The sequence below is a fragment of the Microcebus murinus genome, chromosome 25 (assembly GCF_040939455.1).
Source record: "Microcebus murinus isolate Inina chromosome 25, M.murinus_Inina_mat1.0, whole genome shotgun sequence".
Classification (NCBI taxonomy): Eukaryota; Metazoa; Chordata; class Mammalia; order Primates; family Cheirogaleidae; genus Microcebus; species Microcebus murinus.
The window spans coordinates 22997376-23016497 of NC_134128.1; the positions used below are offsets into that span (position 1 = coordinate 22997376).

The 19122-nt window shown below is 43.7% G+C and overlaps 1 protein-coding gene across 9 annotated transcripts in view; it reads right to left on the reverse strand.

Annotated features, from left to right (window-relative positions):
- TASOR2 (transcription activation suppressor family member 2) overlaps positions 1-10596 on the reverse strand; it is a 74007-nt gene extending 63411 nt beyond the window's left edge. For 8 of the 9 annotated variants that reach the window (XM_012741231.3, XM_012741232.3, XM_075997668.1 and 5 more), the window contains exon 1: positions 6510-6902. Coding sequence is in view for 2 of the 9 variants with exons in the window: in XM_075997664.1 (XP_075853779.1) it covers positions 6510-6570 (61 nt within the window). In the remaining 7 variants the exon portion in view is untranslated. Of the gene's footprint in view, positions 1-6509; positions 6903-10452 lie in introns of those variants that run through there. The other variant, XM_012741224.3, reaches the window with a different exon arrangement.
- Between the last annotated feature and the right edge of the window lie 8526 nt (positions 10597-19122).

Here is a 19122-nt window from a genome sequence, read left to right on the forward strand (position 1 = left end):
AATAAAATTAAATTATATCTGTACCCCAACAATGCACACAAACAATTCCAAGTATAAACATGAAATGAAAATCTCTAAAATATTCTGAAACTATAGAATATCTTTACAAATAAAACATTGAAAAATTCAACTATTAAGAGTTTCTGCTCATCAAAAACCACAGAGAAAAGGTATTTACAACTCAATTATTATTTTTTTCTTTAATTTTTTGGAAACTTGAGTCTGTGCACAGAACCCATCTAATTATTAAGATTAGTACTCAGAGTATGTAAAGACATCCTACAGTCCATCAACCCATGTGAGAAGAAAAAAGTTTTTTCCATTCTTTCACTCAACAACAAACACAGAAGACTTCAGTGACAGTCATCAAGCAACGTGTGGGGATTTCTCCCCACCAACAATCAATCAATTTGCCAGACACCAGATGGATGTCTCCTAATTTAATTCAGTTCTGACACCACCTACCTGGAGACAGTGTCCAATCATACAGATTGAGGGGTCAGTCCCACAAGACTGAGCTCAGTTCCTATACCAATCCCAAGCCACAGTTTGTTTTACCCCTGACCTACCTCCTTCCTTGAGTCTAATTAATTTGCTGAAATGCTCAAAGAACTCAGGGAAACAGATACATTTACCAGTTTATTATAAAGGATATTATAAAGGGTACAGATGAAGAGATGTGTAGGGCAAGGTATGTGGGAAGGGTTGCAGAGCTTCCATGTCCTCCTTGGGCATGCTGCCCTCCAGAAACCTCCACGAGTTCAGTGATCTGGAAGCTCTAGGTCTAAGATATGCACACATGATTGATTAAATCATTGGCTACTGGTGATCAGCTCAACCTTCAGCCCCTCTTCCCTCCTCCCAAAGGTTGTGGGGTGGGGTTCAAAGTCCTTCCCCTCTAATCAAGGCTTAGTCTTTCCAGTGGCCAGCCCCAATCCTGAAGCTACCTAGGGTCTACAGCCATCAATCCACTCATTAGCATACAAAAGGGCCCCATCAGAGATTTCAGGAGTAGTAAAATCCAAGTATTTTAGGAGGTGCACACTGGGAAGCAGAGCTGAAGACCATTTAAATATGTATCTCATAGTATCGAAGTCAAATTAAAAATTAAAAAATGGACAAAGGAGATATGAATAGTTGGTACAAAGGAAAAAAGGGTCTTTAACATGAAAAGATATTCAAACTCAGTCATAATAAAATGCAAATTTAATCTAAACCAAGATATCCCTTTTCACTTACCAGATTATCAAAAATCCACAAGTCTAGCAATACATTCAGCTGGGGAAGCCTTTGGGAAAACAATCACTCCAGTACACAGCAGATAAGTTCAAAACCTAACAGAAGGCAGTTTAGCAATAATTAGCAAAATTTTTCAAAAACATTTATCTTTTGGGCCCTGTGCGGTGGCTCACGCCTGTAATCGCAGCATTCTGGGAGGCCAAGGCCGGCCTTGGATCACTCGAGGTCAGGAGTTTGAAATCAGCCTGAGCAAGAGTGAGACCCCGTCTCTACTAAAAATGGAAACAAATTAATTGGCCAACTACAAATATATAGAAAAAATTAGCTGGGTGTGGTGGTGCATGCCTGTAGTCCCAGCTACTTGGGAGGCTGAGGCACAAGAATTGCTTGAGCCCAGGAGTTTGAGGTTGCTATGAGCTAGGCTGATGCCACGGCACTCTAGCCTGGGCAACAGAGTGAGACTCTCTCAAAACAAAACATTTATCTTTCAACTCGGTAATCACAGTTCTGGAAATTAACCATATAGAAATACCTGCTTACATACAAAATGACAACTATATAAAGTTATTCCATGTACCATTGTTTTTAATAGCAAAAGACTAGAAACAACCAAATAATCCATGTATTGCAGGACTAGTTAAATAAACTAATTACAGCCACACAATGGAAAATTATGTTTTCCTGTGCTATGGGAGAGCAAAGTTTCTCATACACCGATTTATGAAGATTTCCAGGATATACTGCCATGTGCGGGGAAAAACAATGTAGTAAAAGTTTAGGGTAAGAAGAAGGAATATAAAAATATATACTCATATACTCCAAAAGCACTGAAGGAAGAACAGGATACTAAGAACTAGGGAGGTGGAGAATGAGTTGGATAGGTACAGGAAAGAATGATTTTTTTTTTTCCAATGTATCCCTTTATATTTTTTCAATTGTTTAAATAAACGATTCTAATCACTTTTAAGCAACAGGAAAATATCAACTTGCACATAAAACTGCATTTAAAAAAAGACTCCTACAAAATACTAAGAGAAAACACTGAATAGGAAAAGTGGGAAAAACATGATAAACACAGGAAAAAACATTCAACTGGCCAAAAACTATGAAAAGATCCTCAATATGTTTAAGTAAGCAGAGAAAGGCAGTTTAAAACCACAAAATACATCAGTTAACTTCCACCACACTGACAAAAATTTAAAAGCTGGACAATGCCATATTTGGAGAACAGGGAGCAAAGGATGATTTCATTCACTATTGCTGGAGGATGAATCAGAACCACCATTTTGGAAAAGTCAGATAGTATCTACCAAAGTTGAACATGCACATACCCTCCCACTGGATCCAGCAATTCCACTACTATATGCTGGAATATTGTGTATGTGCACCTGGAGACATGAATAAGAACGTTTATGGCAGCACTAATTATTAATAACCCAATGCTGGAAATAACCGTGTTCATAAATAACATGGATATATATTTTTATAGATTACTATATTTCAATGAAAATGAATGAGCCACACCAATGGTTCCCACAAGTGGTGATAATGCTAATGCATGTGATTTTTTGATATTATACAATGAAATCTATCATTATTTTCAAGATCTGTATAATTCAGTGAACCATTATATTTTCCAAATGTCCAATGTATGGGTGAAGGAGCCCTTCCAAGGGCAAAAGATCAATGGATTTTAATATCAGAGAGTATGAGGAGTTTGTTGACAGGGTTTCAAAATTCTACATTGCAGCTAACCCTTAAGAACTGTTAGGTTTTTTTTTTTTTTTTTTTGGTTTTTTTTTTTTTTTTGAGACAGAGTCTCGCTTGTTGCCCAGGCTAGAATGAGTGCTGTGGCGTCAGCCTGGCTCACAGCAACCTCAAACTCCTGGGCTCAAGCAATCCTACTGCCTCAGCCTCCCGAGTAGCTGGGACTACAGGCATGCGCCACCATGCCCGGCTAATTTTATATATATATATTAGTTGGCCAATTAATTTCTTTCTATTTTTATAGTAGAGACAGGGTCTCGCTCAGGCTGGTTTTGAACTCCTGACCTTGAGCAATCCGCCTGCCTCGGCCTCCCAGAGTGCTAGGATTACAAGCGTGAGCCACCACGCCCGGCCGAACTGTTAGGTTTTGATGAATATCAAAGAACATAATTATCTGAAAAAGTTATTAAAATATTCTTCCCTTTTGCAACTACTCAGCTGAATGAGGCCTGATTTTCTTCATATGCTTCAACGATAATAATATATTGCAACAGACTGAATGCAAAAGCAGACATGAGACTCTAGACATTAAAGGAGACATTCAGAGTATTTGTAAAAAACGTAAAACAATGCCACTCTTGTCAATTTTTTGTAAAATGTTAAGATATAATGGGTTTATTATTTTTAAAGGTAACAAATATACATATATTTAAAATTGTTCAGTTTTAATATCTGATATGGTAATTATCAATAGATATAATCCAGCAAACAAAAGATCTTTGGGTTCCTCAGTAGTTTTTAAAAGTATAAAGGAGTCCTGAAACTGAAGTTTGAGTTGCTAAACTATAGGCACATTCTTCAACATGGATGAATCTCAGAAATATGTTTAACAAAAGTAATTCACAGAATACACAGCATGAGTCTATTTAAATACAAAGTTCAAAAACGTAAAAGTAAACAATGTTGGTTAAGAACACACAGGTGATAAAAACTGGAAAGAAAGGCAAGGGAATAATTAACACAAAATTAATAATGACCATGGCAGTGCGGGCAGGGAATGCTTTCCTTCTGAGGTAGAAACACACAAGTTTCTAAGGTACTTAAGATGTTCGTCTGAGCTGGGTACACAGACGTGTTTTTTGTAAAAAACAAAAAAGAAAAAAAAACGAAAACAAAACATACACACGTATTAATGGCATATTTCACAACAGAAATTTAAAAAGAAACAAGATGACATACCTACTCTCCTAAAAAAAAAAAAACAACAACAAAAAGAACAACTCAAGAGTATTTTTTCTCAAATTAATCTATAAATATTTCATTGCCATCACGAACAAAGTCCCAACAAGATATTCTAGAAAACTTGAAAAGACAGGCCAGGTGCAGAGGCTCATGCCTATGATCCTAGCACTCTGGGAGGTCAAGGCAGGAAGATCTCTTGAGCTCAGGAATTCAAGACCTGCCTGAGCAAGACGGAGACCAGTCTGTACTAAAAATAGAAAAATTAACTGGGGAAGGTGGCGCATGCCTGTAGCCCCTGCTACTCAGGAGGCTAAGGCAGGAGGATCATTTGAAATCAGGAATTGAGGCTGCTGTGAGCTATGATGGCACCACTGCACTCTGGCAACAGAGTGAAAACTCTTGTCTTCAAAATAACAAAAAACGTGAAAAATGGTTCTAAGTTTCAACTGGAAGAAAAATGCAGAAGCCAAAGCTTTTTTCAAAAGAAAGTACCAAACTACATTATAAGACTATAATAATTAAAACACTATAGTGGTAATAACTAAACAAGTCAAAGGAAGCTTGGATCCAATAAAAACATCAGCAAAGGATATGACCCAGCCAAAAATGTTTAACTTTTTTATTCATCAAAGAAGATAAAAATTAAAAGATGTTATTTTTAATTATTAGGTCAAATATTTTTAAAACACTGTTACCATCCAGTGCTGGCTAGAGTGGGAGATAAAAACACATCTTTTGAGAGAGTGAATTTTGAGGGCAATTTAGCACCATTATTGTCCAGCATTCTCATAAAAGATTCAATTCTACAGAAATACTCTCATGAGTATCTGAAGCACTGTTCATAACAGCAAAAGAGATGATCATTGCAGCACTGTTAGTTGTAGGGAAATCTTGAAAATAACTCTAATGCCTACCAATAGAGGAATAAAAGACTCACTTGATAAATACATGCCATATCTATTTATTTATACTAAATAGATTATTATACTACATTTAACAAACACTGTCTCAGGCAAGTTTTTAAGGACTTTGCAGATTTCATCTCATTTAAGCAATTATGGTTGGATTACAGGAGATGGTCACGACACCTCTTTTTAAAGAGAGCTTGTTACATTTGGGTAAATGTCCTGAAAACACAAAATTTCAAACACTATTTTCCTTAAAACAATTGTGTACACTTTGTCACATTTTTTCTGGCCTGGATATCATTTGCTGATGTACAGTACTGGAGATACTGTAAGCTATCCACGCCTACAAGGCAGAAGAGTATTCTTACACTATTAAAGAACATGTGCTTTGCTATAAACTCCTAGGCAGGAGTACTACCAGTCTCACATCCTATAAGATTAAACATCACATCCTCACCCTTCTTTTCCTTTTAATGCCTTTTCAGGCATTATCTGTGGACCCTCGGATAATGTTACTACAATAACACCGTATGCCTGCATAACACTAAGTTTAGGATGCATTTTCATAAACCTTACTATTCTAATTTTACCTTACAGGGAGACTAAGGTTAAAAACAACAACAACAACAGCTTACTTAAATTTATGAATCTTAAACAGATCAAAACGGCGAAGAAGAGAAACCTGAGACTTTTCAAACTAATCTTCCTCACAATTTGAGGTCCATCAAGCACTTTCTCCCACAAAACGCTGCCTGGCGCCGCCTTCAGACAAACTGCCGGCTTGCAGGGACCAACCTATCGTCAACATGCCCAGTGCACAACTGGGGTTTGCAGGCAAACGACTCTCCCTATGGACAGACGTCTTTTTCCTTAGGAAGAAAAGGTCACGCACTGCCACGGAGTCTCGGCAGGGAGAAACCGGAGGAGCAGGCTTCACAGAGAACCCTTAGGAGGGGACTCCCCAGCCGGTCCAAATCCAGGGAGGGCAACTCCAGCCAAGAACTTAATCACCACATCCCTGAGGACCAAGCTGTCCCCTGACAGGCGGCGCAAACGCAACGCTCAAAGGGTCCAAGAAAAGGGGCGAGATGGATTTCGGAACCCCCCGTCGGAACTCTGGAGCCCGGTGAAGGTCTCCAAGGCGGCGGAACCGAGACTGCCCACACAGGTCGGGCCACCCCAACGGCGGCCACGCAGAACGCGCTTTCCCGGCGACGCCGACCCTGCCACCCCACGCAGCCCCGGGCAGGGCGAGCAGGCTGGGGGGAGGAACGCGCGGGCCGCCCCCAGCCCCGCAGCGCCGCGCGCGCGTGAACCCGGGCCCGGCGGCCGAGCCCCGCAGCCCCCCGCAAGCCCGAGCAGGTGTCAGCGGAGGTCCGCGGTCGGGGCGCCCGCACGCGAGGAGACGCTCACCTGTCCCCCGCACGGCCGCCGCCCCTGAGGACCTGGGGTCACTGCTCGGCCTCCTTCCCATGCTGTCCCCGGCCGCCCGGCGCTGCGTCCTCCCGGCCCTCGCGGGCCCCGGGCACACGTGGACACCGCAGGACGCCGAACCCCGCCCGCCTCACAGGCAGCCCCCCTCGGGGGGCGGCGGGCGCGGGCCTGCGGTCCGGGCGCTGACCGGGCTGCAGGCCTCGGAACCGCGCCCCGTCTCCCGTCAGGGTCACTGGCGAGAACCAGCCCCGAGACGCCCGGACGCGGGAGGGAACATGTCGACTTTCTCGCTGACTGACGCTAGCAACCGGAAGTAAAACCTTGCGGCCAAAGGAAAAGAAAATGGTGCGGGGGCGGGGCGGGGGGGGGAAAACAAAAAAAAAAAAAGAGAGAAAGTGAAAACTGAACTACGGCGGCTCAGTCAGAGACAGGAGCCAACCACGGGGAGAGGCCAAGGCGCAGGCGCAGGCCGAGGTCAGCGTCCACGTGGCGCTCGCTGCTCCTTTCTGCGCAGGCGCCAAGCCACAGCTCGCTCCCGATTGGACGGCGGAACTCGGCGCTCGCGCGCGCGCAGTGCCCCGCGAGGCTGGCGTCCGGCGGATGCGGAAGGCGCGCGCAGGAAGAGGCGGGAGGTGCGTCCGTGGCGGGTCTGCGCGTGCTGTGGCGCCGAGTCGCGCCGCAGGTGGGAAACTATGCGTGTCTTCCTGCAGCTGTCATGAGGGCGCTCGCTTTGTCTGGCCCAAATACAACGTTTCTGAAATCTTGCCCTCGTTTTAATCTGCTAAACGTTAAATCCCTGTAGCGTGTGTCGCTGTCCTATCCGTAGGAAGACACCTCTAGAAATTTGTAATCTGTTCAGAGTGCGTTCAGGTAACTAACAGGTAAAAGCCCGAAAAAGGGCAACGAAATGTTTTGCGAGTTGTCCCTTTAAAACCTCCACGCTTTTTGGGAATTAAAACCTGCATTCCTTCCTGAGGCCAGTCCACAAAGGGGCAGGCAGATGTTCTCTTTTAGTGTCTTAAACTACAGGAGACAGCTGAACGGAATTGTCTGGACAAGGGTCAGGAGATCGTGGTCACGGGAGATAAGGTCAACTGAAACCGCCAATTATACCTAATAATAGCCCCAGACCGTGACATCTGACACTAGTCAAGTAGATCCGAGCCCAACCACGGAAACCACCCCTTTAAAAAGCCCTGTTTTTCTGCCTAAAGGCAGGAGGGTGGTCTTGAGATGCTGGTCTACCGCCCTCTTCTTTTGCTGGCAAATTAATAAACTTTTCTTTCCTTGTCATCAAATTGCTTTTCCTTCTTCATTCTTACTAATGCTGGGCCTAGCATAGAAAAACGAACCAGATGTGTAATCTATTTTCCAGTAACAGGACCAAAGAGGGAGGTGAGAGCCAAGCTATTTTTGGCTAAGGATATTACCACAGATCGTATAGTTAGTTATAACAATATACTTGAGTTTGTAACATTAATAGGTGCAATATGTGTAGCTATAATTCCACAAAAAGAAAAAGGAAATAGAACTGTATAGGTGTAGCGTTTCTTACATGTCATTGAAATTAACATAATATAAATATAAAACTGGCCAGGCACAGTGGCTCACACCTATAATCTTAGCACTTGGGGAGGCCAAGGTGGGAGGATTTCTTGAGGCCAGGAGTTTGAGACCAGCCTGGACAACATAGCAAGACCTTGTTTCTACAAAAATTTTTTAAAAAAATTAGTCAAGCAGGGTGACATCCAACTGTAGTCCCAGCTACCTGGAAGGCTGAGGCAAGAGGATCTCTTGAGCCCATGCATTTGAAGGTACGGTGATCTATGATTGTGCCACTGCACAATCTAGCCTGGACAACGGAATGAGATGCTATTTTTTTTATCTGGCTTTGTTGCCCAGGCTAGAGTGTCATATGTGTGTGTGTGTACGTGTGCGCGTGTGTGCGTGCATATATGTATATACACTTATATGATTCTGATAAGTTGTTTATGATTAACCATAGAGCAGCAACTAAAATAAAAAACCCTTTGAAAAAGTAGTGAAAAATCATTAAAGAAGTGAAAATGCTGCATGAAAAATATTCACTTAATCCAGAAGAAAGCAGTAAAGGAGGAAGAGAGGACCAAACAAGACATGAAACAGAAAACAAAAAGTAAAATGGCAGGCATAAATGCAACTATATCAATGATAACATTAAGTGTGAATGGATTAAACAATGCAATCATAAGGTAGAGACAGGCAGTATGAAAAAATAATTCAAATATGTACTTTTTACAGGAGACACACTTTAAGATTCAAGGATATAAATATGTTGAAAATAAAAGGATGGAAAAAGGTGTATCATACAGACAGCAACCACAAGAAAACTGAAGTGACTTTACTAATATAAGACAAAATAAACTCTAAAACAAAAAAGTATCACCAGAGGTTAAGAGGGAACCTGTGTAATGAGAAAAGGGCCAATCCACCAGGAAGATATAACAATTATAAATATATATGTACTTGATAACAGAGCACCAAAAACATGAAGCAAACACTGCAAAAATGAAGGGAGAAATAGACAAATGATAATATTTGGAAACTTCAATACCCCACTTTCAATAATGCATAGACCTAAACAGAAGATTAACAAGTAAATGGAAGACTCAACCAATACCATAAACCAACTAAGACTAATCTCTATAGAATGCTCCATCTAACAACCAAATAGACATTTTCTCAAGTATATTTGGAACATTCTATGAAATAGACCATATGCTAGGCCATAATACAAACCAAAATAAATTTAACAAGATTTAAATAACAAAGTACATTCTCTGACCATAATAAAATGAAATTAACAATCAAAATCAGAAAAACATTAATTAGGAAGCTTATAAATATATGAAAACATATTCCTAAATAACCAAGTGGTCAAAGAAATCAAAAGGGAAATAAAAACAATCCTTTGATTTTACTCTATAGCTAATGGAAAGAAAAACACCACACACAAACTGTAAAAAACCTCAACACTTTGAGATGACTGAAAAGATACAACATACCAAACCAGATGAGATGCATCTGAAGAGTACTTAGAGGGAAATTTATACTTGTACATGGCTATATTAAGAAGCAGCAACTGAAATCAATAATCTAACCTCGGCCAGGCGCAGTGGCTCATGCCTGTAATCCTAGCACTCTGGGAGGCCGAGGCAGGCAGATAATTTCAGCTCAGGAGTTCAAGAGACCAGCCTGAGCAAGAGTGAGACACTGTCCCTACTAAAAAAAAAAAAATAGAAAGCAATTAGCTGGACAACTAAAAATATATAGAAAAAATTAGCCAGGCATGGTGGCACGTGCCTGTAGTCCCAGCCGCTCTGGAGGCTGAGGCAGGAGGATCGCTTGAGCCCAGGAGTTTGATGTTGCTGTGAGCTAGGCTGACGCCACGGCACTCTCTAGTCTGGGCAACAGAGTGAGACTCTGTCTCAAAATAAATAACTAAATAAAATCTAACCTCCAAGAGCAAATTACAACTAAAGCAAGCATGAAGTGGAAAAAATAAATATTACAGCAGAAATTGGTGAAATAGAGAATAGAAAAACAATAGAGAGCGCTAGCCCTGTGCTCCACACCAATCACATAATGATGCTCACTCCCCCCTCGTGCATTGTTCATTTCACCTCCACAAAAACCCCTCAACCCTGTTGGTCGGAGAGGCGGATTTGAGGCAGTTATACCTCCCCCTCCCAGTGGGGGTGTCCACTGAAATAACTCCTTTCTTCCTTGACAGTCCTTGTCGTCTTAGTAATTGCCTTTCCGTGTGGCAGGCAGCATTGACCCCCTGTGGGTCTGTTAAGGGTATGTTTGGTTTTAACTTGAAACGCTAAGAGTGGTCCAAGAAAAAGGGAAGATCAGTGGGGTTTGGGACTGGCTCACTCACCGGGCAGGCAAGGAGGAGCACATTGCAAGCGGAATGTGAGGTCTGGGGCCGTCCTCAGCGCAGAGTGCTGGCCCAGTTGTTGGAGCCGTCCCCAGTGGTAACCTAGGCAAGGTGATGACTCTGCAGGTCAGTGTGGACTGCGGGAGTGGTGGTCACAGAGCTGGGCTCACTGGTAACCATGGGCTGGTGGGCTCTGATGTAACAAGGCCAATGACAACAGAAGCCGGAGGTCACAATTATTCTGATGCTTGAAAAGGTGGAGAGGCAGCCAAGGAGCCTGGCCCTGAGGGAGTTGTGGATTCAGCCAATAGGACCTAATATCCATTCATTCCTAGGCTTGAAATAAATGGGCAGTAGTGGGGTTCTACGCACCACCTACCATTGGCAGGCGACCAGAACGGAGCAGAAGGAAGCTGAGGGTCACAGTGGGAACAGAAATGGCCCCGTTTCCTGTCACTCCCAGTGACCCTCAGGAGGGTTTGTACCGCCCGTTCCCACAAATCTAGGCTCCGCCAGGCTGGAGGTGCCAAGCTCTGTCTCTAGAAGATGACCTCTTGTGCCAACACTCAGCATGTCCCCTTAAATCACAAGCTAAGGCTACTGCTAGGGCACTTGGGACGCCTGCGTCCAGGGAGCAACAGGTGGGAAGAATCGCCACCTTAACAGCAGTGATTATCGCTGACTGGTGAGAAGGTGGGGCTGACTGGTGAGAAGGTGGAAGGAATACCTGTATGACCCCGGTGTACACCTGGGTGCCTCTTGTTTTTTGGGGTTTTTTTTTTGTTTGATTTGTTTTGAGACAGAGTCTCACACTGTTGCCTGGGCTAGAGTGCCGTGGCGTCAGCCTAGCTCACAGCAACCTCCAACTCCTGGGCTCAAGCGATCCTCCTGCCTCAGCCTCCCCAGTAGCTGGGACTACAGGCATGTGCCACCATGCCCGGCTAATTTTTTCTATATATATTAGTTGGCCAATAATTTATTTCTATTTTTAGTAGAGACGGGGGTCTCGCTCTTGCTCGGGCTGGTTTCGACCTTGAGCGATCCGCCCGCTTCGGCCTCCCAGAGTGCTAGGATTACAGGCGTGAGCCACTGCACCCGGCCCTGGGTGCCTCTTGGTACTCCTTGCCCCACCGTAACTGTGAATGGACACATGCAGCAGCTCCATCCTTAGACACGTGTGATTACTATGGGGTCAGACCCCTCCAACATCAAGGTTTGAGTCACATCACCAGGTAAGCCCCAAAGACCCATTGAGGCGATGGCTGAAACAGAGGAATTGAAAATGGTGGAGGAGGAGGAGGAACACTGGTCGAAGTCCTGAGACTAGCTGCAGAGACAGAGCTTGCAGTTTGCCCCACCCACCTTCACTTCTGGGTTCCCCCTTAAGAGACTCATAGAGAAACTGCTCCCCAAATATGTGCAGCGAAGTGGACTTACATGGTGCAAGGGGGTAGACTGTAGGGGCAATGGAGGCGATCTTTTTCAAGAGAGGTCGCTCGGCGAGCAGAGTTGACTCACCTGCCATGCTGCTGGAGCCATCATGGTGTTCATGCCTCCTCCGGGACACTCCCAGACAGTAGCTGAGCGCAACGGGGAGCCAGTGCTGGCCCCATTCCTGCCTGAGTCCTCCAACAAACAAAGGGCTCCGGGCCCCTCCACCAGCCTGGCCAAGCTACCGTCAGACCTGAGCTGCAGAGATCTCAGACTCCTCACAGCCAAAGCTTCCTTCTAGCTCTGCCTTCACAGGTGTTAGGCTTTTATCTCCATCTGTAGGTTCTCCCTCCCTCCCCCGTGCCTCCCCATTTAGCCCCCGTGGAATTTTCTCTAATCTATTGCACGTGTATCCCATCTTGGTGTCAGTTTCTTAGGGGGCCCAAACTGACATGCTCTCCAATAAAAAGTTTGCACTCCTAACCCTAACTCATTTCAGCAATGGTTTCCTAGACAAACCAACCAGAACCCCTGTGGAGATTACTAAAAATGCAAATACTGGGCCCCACACCTGGAGTTTCTTTTTAACTAGGTCAGGGCCCAGGAACCATTCTTTCTTACTAGTATCTTCTGTTGCAGTTGAAATTAGATGAGAGACACTGTTTTATCTTCAATGTTAATGACTCTAATACTATCAAACCAATATAAGAGCACCAAAACTGATTTTTTATATACATAAAAAAGAAGAAATTCCAGCCAAAAAGGCAAATACTTAACCAAAGTGATCTAGAGATTTGCAATCTGCATCAAAATACTGATGACATTCTTCACAGAATTACAAAAAATATCCCAAAGTTTATATGGAACCAAAAAACAAAAAAATCAAATTAGCTAAATCAATCTTGAGCAGAAAGAACAAAGCTGGAAGCATCACATTACCTGATTTTAAAATATACTACAAAGCAATAGTAACCAAAATAGCATGGTACTACCATACAAACAGATACACAGACCAATGGAACAGAATAGAGAACCCAGAAATAAATCCATGCATTTATAGCCCACTGATTTTTTCTTTTTCTTTCTTTCTTTTTTTTTTTTTTTTTTTGAGACAGAGTCTCACTCTGTTGCCTGGGCTAGAGTGCCATGGCGTCATCCTAGCTCACAGCAACCTCATACTCCCGGGCTCAAGCAATCCTTCTTCCTCAGCCTCCTAAGTAGCTGGGACTACAGGCATGCACCACCATGCCCGGCTAATTTTTTCTATATATTTTTAGCTGTCCAATTAACTTCTTTCTATTTTGGTAGACACGGGGTCTTGCTCTTGCTCAGGCTGGTCTTGAACTCCTGAGCTCAAATGATCCACCTGCCTTGGCCTTCCAGAGTGCTAGGATTACAGGCATGAGCCACTGTGCCCGGCCTTAGCCCACTGATTTTTGACAAAGGCACCAAGAACACATGCTAGGGAAAGAACAATCTCTTTAATAAATACTGCTGGGAAAATTGGATATCCACAAGCAGAAGAATGAAACTAGATCTCTATCTCTCACCATATACAAAAATCAAATAAAAATGTATTAAAGACTTAAATGTAGGACCCAAAACAATGCTTCATGACATTGGTCTGGGCAAGAAATTTTTAGATAAGACCTCAATAGGCAACAAAATAAAAAAATATACAAGTGGGATTACATCAAACTAAAAATGCCTGTAGTCCCAGCTACTCGGGAGTCTGAGGCAGGAGGATTGCTTGAGCCCAGGAGTTTGAGGTTGCTGTGAGCTAGGGTGACGCCACGGCACTCTAGCCCAGGCAACAGAGTGAGACTCTGTCTCAAAAAAGAAGAGGAAGAAGTGTATAGAAAGTCAGAAGGATACAGAATACTGGGGCAACACTGTCAAGCAATTTGACCTAACTACAATTAATAGAAATTTTACCCAACGACTGCCAAATACATATTCTATTAATGTCCATAGGGAGCATTCAGTAAAATAGATATATAAATCTTAATACATTGAAAAGGATTGAGGCTGGGCGTGGTGGCTCACGCAGGCGGATTGCTCCAGGTCAGGAGTTGGAAACCAGCCTGAGCAAGAGCGAGACCCCTTCTCTACTATAAATAGAAATAAAATAATTGGCCAACTAATATATAGAGAAAAAATTAGCCGGGCATGGTGGCGCATGCCTGTAGTCCCAGCTACTCAGGAGGCTGAGGCAGGAGGATCGCTTGAGCCCAGGAGTTTGAGGTTGCTGTGAGCGAGGCTGACGCCACGGCACTCACTCTAGCCTGGGCAAGAAAGTGAGACCCTGTCTCAAAAAAATAAATAAATAGGGCCGGGCGCTGTGGCTCACGCCTGTAATCCTAGCTCTTGGGAGGCCGAGGCGGGCGGATTGCTCAAGGTCAGGAGTTCAAAACCAGCCTGAGCAAGAGCGAGACCCCGTCTCTACTATAAATAGAAAGAAATTAATTGGCCAACTGATATATATATATAAAAAAAAAATTAGCCGGGCATGGTGGCGCATGCCTGTAGTCCCAGCTACCTGGGAGGCTGAGGCAGAAGGATCACTCGAGCCCAGGAGTTTGAGGTTGCTGTGAGCTAGGACGCCACGGCACTCACTCTAGCCTGGGCAACAAAGCGAGACTCTGTCTCAAAACAAAAAAATAAATAAATAAATAAAAAGAAAAGAAAACGATTGAAATAATTTAGAGTGTATTATGTATATATTCTGTATTAAATTATAAATCAATGAAAAAATGACATCTGAAAAATTCCCGAATATTGGGAAATTAAGCCACACACATTTTCAGCAGGAAAGCAGGAGGGGGGAACAAAAAGAAAACGATAAACCACACATGTCCAAATTGGCCAAGACATCATAAGAGACATCAGAAAATATTTTCTGTTGAATAAAAATGAAATCATAACATACCAAATTTGTGGGATGCAACTAAAGCCATTATTAGAGGCAAATTCATAGATGTGTATATTTCATCGGTCTCCAACTGCACCGTCATGGCTAAGGAACAGAAGAATCTGTATTCCTCACCACGAAGCTCCACACACACCTGGCCCAGGACTTTGAGAAGCTAAAGTGAGAGATCCAGTGAGAGCCAGGTGCTGCTTATATTGGAACAGGAAAAGCGTTTAAAATGAGGTCTGTGTCCCACTGAAAATCCGAGGAAGCCTATTTACACCATGTTTCTTTCTTAGGGGCTGGAGAGGTCAGACGCAGCCCTTCTCCTTCCCTTTGGGAAGGGTAGTAGCTTGACGTGCCCCAGATCACTAGAAATTTCCCCAAGGTGACAGGCATCTGAACTTTTGAGGCATTTACACCCCACCCTCTGCCATGCACGCGTCTTACCGAGCTGCTTAGAGGAGCCGCTAATTTCCTGCTCTTCAGATCCAATCAGCTCGGTGTCATCAAAATCGCAGAGGAGAGTGACGTCCTGTGCAACGGGGAGGCGGCCCGGATTCCCGAAGCCTAGATTATGACGTAAGCTTGGAAGGTTGGTGAAGTTCTGAGCCGAGCCCCTAACGGTGAGTCGCTGCCCCAGGACCAGGAAGCAAAGTGTCCCTCGCGGTCTACAGCAAGGACGTCGCTAGAGAAAGCTTTCATCAGACTGAGAGCTGCACACACAACGAAGCCATTTGTGAAACAGCAGCTGCAGTTGGAGTCACTCCTGATCAAGTTTATGGTAGTCTACTGTCATTCTCAGAGATCCGTCTGTCTTCCACAGGGGCTAAATATGCGGGCTGAATGGGGACGGGTACATCTTTCCTGTTCTTGGTGGTGGCACTGGTCTCTGCAACCCCTCCAGCAATTCGTGATCACTTTTTGCTATCTTAGTAGCTAGAGGCAGTTTTAGCGTCTTCCACTTGGTCTTCACCTGATGGTTCTGGGAATCAATGCAGAGGAGGCTCTGCTGGTTTCTAGTATGTACATATACTTGCACTATGCATTCCGGAACTGGAGAAATAGCCACGGGACTCAGGGACCCACTGGGCCCATCTGAGGTGGACCTGACCCCAAACCTTCCATGATCATTTTCTCCATCAGCTCCTGTTCTGTCTGATAGACACGGTGGCATTTTAGCTCTCTAGGAAGTAATGTCATTTCAGAGCCAGTGACCAATAATTTGTTGAATAGTCTCATCATTTCCCCTTCTTTTGGGCATAGTTGATATACAACCCAATAAATACCCATAAGATTCTTTGGGAAGGTCAGGCGGAAGATTTACAGTACAAACTCTGTGTATCAAAGTCTTTCCCAAAGCAGACCTGGCCTCCCCTTCATTCAAAGAGCTCTAGGTCTGGGAACTGGCTCAAATCTGGGGATTGGCTGGGAGCCTGCAACTCTGTATTCTGATAGACCCCCAGCTTCTCTGCTTGGACAAATGGAGTAAGGCTTCAGCAGGCTGCCCGTGTATTTCAGCTCTAGGAAAACCCTTGTCAACTGATCAATGCTAAAGATCTCTTGAGGACAGACCATTTTTTTCTTTTTTTGGATCTTTTTGGAAACAGAGTCTCACTCTGTTGCCCTGGGCTAGAGTGCCGTGGCGTCACCCTAGCTCACAGCAACCTCAAACTCCTGGGCTCAAGTGATCCTCCTGCCTCAGCCTCCCAGGTAGCTGGGACGACAGGCACATGCCACCAGGTCCAGCTATTTTTTTCTATTTCTAGTAGAGACGGGGTCTCACTCTTGCTCAGGCTGGTCTTGAACTCCTGAGCTCAAGTGATCTGCCCGCCTCAACCTCCCAGAGTGCTAGGATTACAGGCGTGAGCCACCACGCCCGGCCAGACCATTCTTATTATTGCATTAGATCTGCTGCATAACCTAATGAAGTTCTACAAATTAGTGAGAAAAAGATAAACCAACAGGAAAAAAAAAGACATTGAGCATAGGATACAAACAGGCAATCCACAGAGAAAGACTATACAATGGTTAATAAGCATTTGGAAATGCCGGTGAGATACCACTTACATCGATTAGTTTGGCAAAAGCATTAAAATTTAACAGTAACCAAGGATTGGTGATGATGTAAGGAAATAGGCACTCTTAACCATAACCAGTGGGAGGGCAAGCTGGCATAACCACTTTGACAAAGTCGAGTAAATGTAAAGACAATCATAGCTTAAGCCTCTTGTTCCAAAAGAATTACTAGTAATGCCCCCTTCCACCTTGAAAGTGTCATTTTTAGTATCATAGAAGTTCTTACAAGAGATTCAAAAGGTAATTGAAACCTAGTATGTCATGAAAAGAGGTTAACACAAAATAGATAAATAGATTACTATTTAGTGAATATTTTGGCAACAATTCTATTTCAGTTTAGGGAAGAATTAATTTAGATCCTATGTTTTCATCCTATACATTGGAACAAATCCCACATGGTCATAGACTTAACAACAACAGAACAGGACAAAATAGAATAATGTACTCTCTGGCTCTTGGTGGGGAAATAGATTCTGAATATTGAAGAGAAAGGAAATACTTTCAGGGAATATATTTCTGAATCTATAAAAACTTTAAAATGCTTTATTTGCAATAAAATACTGAAATCAAGCAACAGAATGGAGAAAAAAACATAACAATGTAAACAAATGATAAGCAAATGCTTTCTAATATATTTAGCAAATACTTCCATAACACATATATACATATGAAAAAGTATATATTCTATATGATCTATCCTCAGACCTAGATGATACTTTGTTGAGGAAGAAATCTTGAAGAAAATACAAACATACAAACATAGAGCATTGTCACAGGGGAAAATATAACACCCTAAGGCAAATATTTCAACACAAACATCTATTACATTTAATTAAAAATGCAGAAAACTTTCAGGAAAAATGCAAGAGCCTGGTTTTAGTAGATGGTAGCAAAAAGGGTATAAATACACACTATGAACAGGCTTGAAATTTCATTCCCAGGCCTGGGGCTCTCAATTCCTTGGAGTTCTGGATTCCAACAGATGTGGTCCAAGGCCTCCTAAACACAGTGCCTGTATCCCAACTGGAGATAAAGATTCCAGGACAGGCGGGTCATGGTGGCTCATGCCTGTAATCCTAGCACTCTGGGAGGCCGAGGCGGGCAGATTGCTCCAGGTCAGGAGTTGGAAACCAGCCTGAGCAAGAGCAAGACCCCCATCTCTACTATAAATAGAGAGAAATTAATTGGTCAACTAATATATATAGAAAAAATGAGCCGGGCATGGTGGCGCATGCCTGTAGTCCCAGCTACTCGGGAGGCTGAGGCAGGAGGATCGCTTGAGCCCAGGAGTTTGAGGTTGCTGTGAGCTAGGCTGACGCCACGGCACTCACTCTAGCCTGGGCAACAAAGTGAGACTCTGTCTCAAAAAAAAAAAAAAAAAGCTTCCAGGCCACAGAGCCGGCTTGCAGGAGGGAGAGACCAAACGGTCTGCTCTCTGCTAGTGGGTACCTATTCCCAGATGGGATGATTCCCGATATTTTTACCTTCCAGCCCAAAACTAAATTCTACATTTAGGTTCAGTACAGGTCGGCGTGAGTGAGGAATTTCATGACGAGGCTACAGTGAACTTTTGCAAGGCTGAATCTTCTGAACTTTGGAAGCTGCTTTGGAAAACAAAAAAATTCCCTGACTCAATTATTGGCTTGGAATTATGCAGGGGACAGGTTCTTAATTTTCGCCAGGCCTCGCCCCAGCTTCCATCTGCTAAACCTCTTAGGACAACATTGGATTAAAAGCCGTTGGTAAAGGAAAGCCTTTGAAATTTTTTTTTTTAATGGATTTGAACGACTTTAAATCTATAATTTATCTCCGAAGATGAAAGAAACAGGGATTATAAATACCATCTCCGGTAGAAAGAGCTTCCTGGGAATTAAAGCATTGGAGGAACTTGGGTCCTCTAAGGGCGCCATCAACGCGAAGGGTAGAAGTGAGTTTTTGCAGGTGGACACATCAGTCATGCACGTGGGTTACAGGCCTGCACACCGCAGGCCTGTAACCTTTTGCACAGAGACAACACGAACACGTCTTGCGCAGGGACACCTGGATCCGCGCGTGCATAGGGCAGGTGTTTGCACGCGGGCGCAAGTTTCGCACACGGAGATGCACGGGACACGTGTTTTGCAACACGGGCACAGGTTTACACGCAGACGCGTGTTCTGCGCACGGACACACACCTACTCGCACGGGCCACATGTTTTGCAGAAGGACACTTGGGTGCGTGCGTGCACAGGACGCATTTCTGTCCTGTG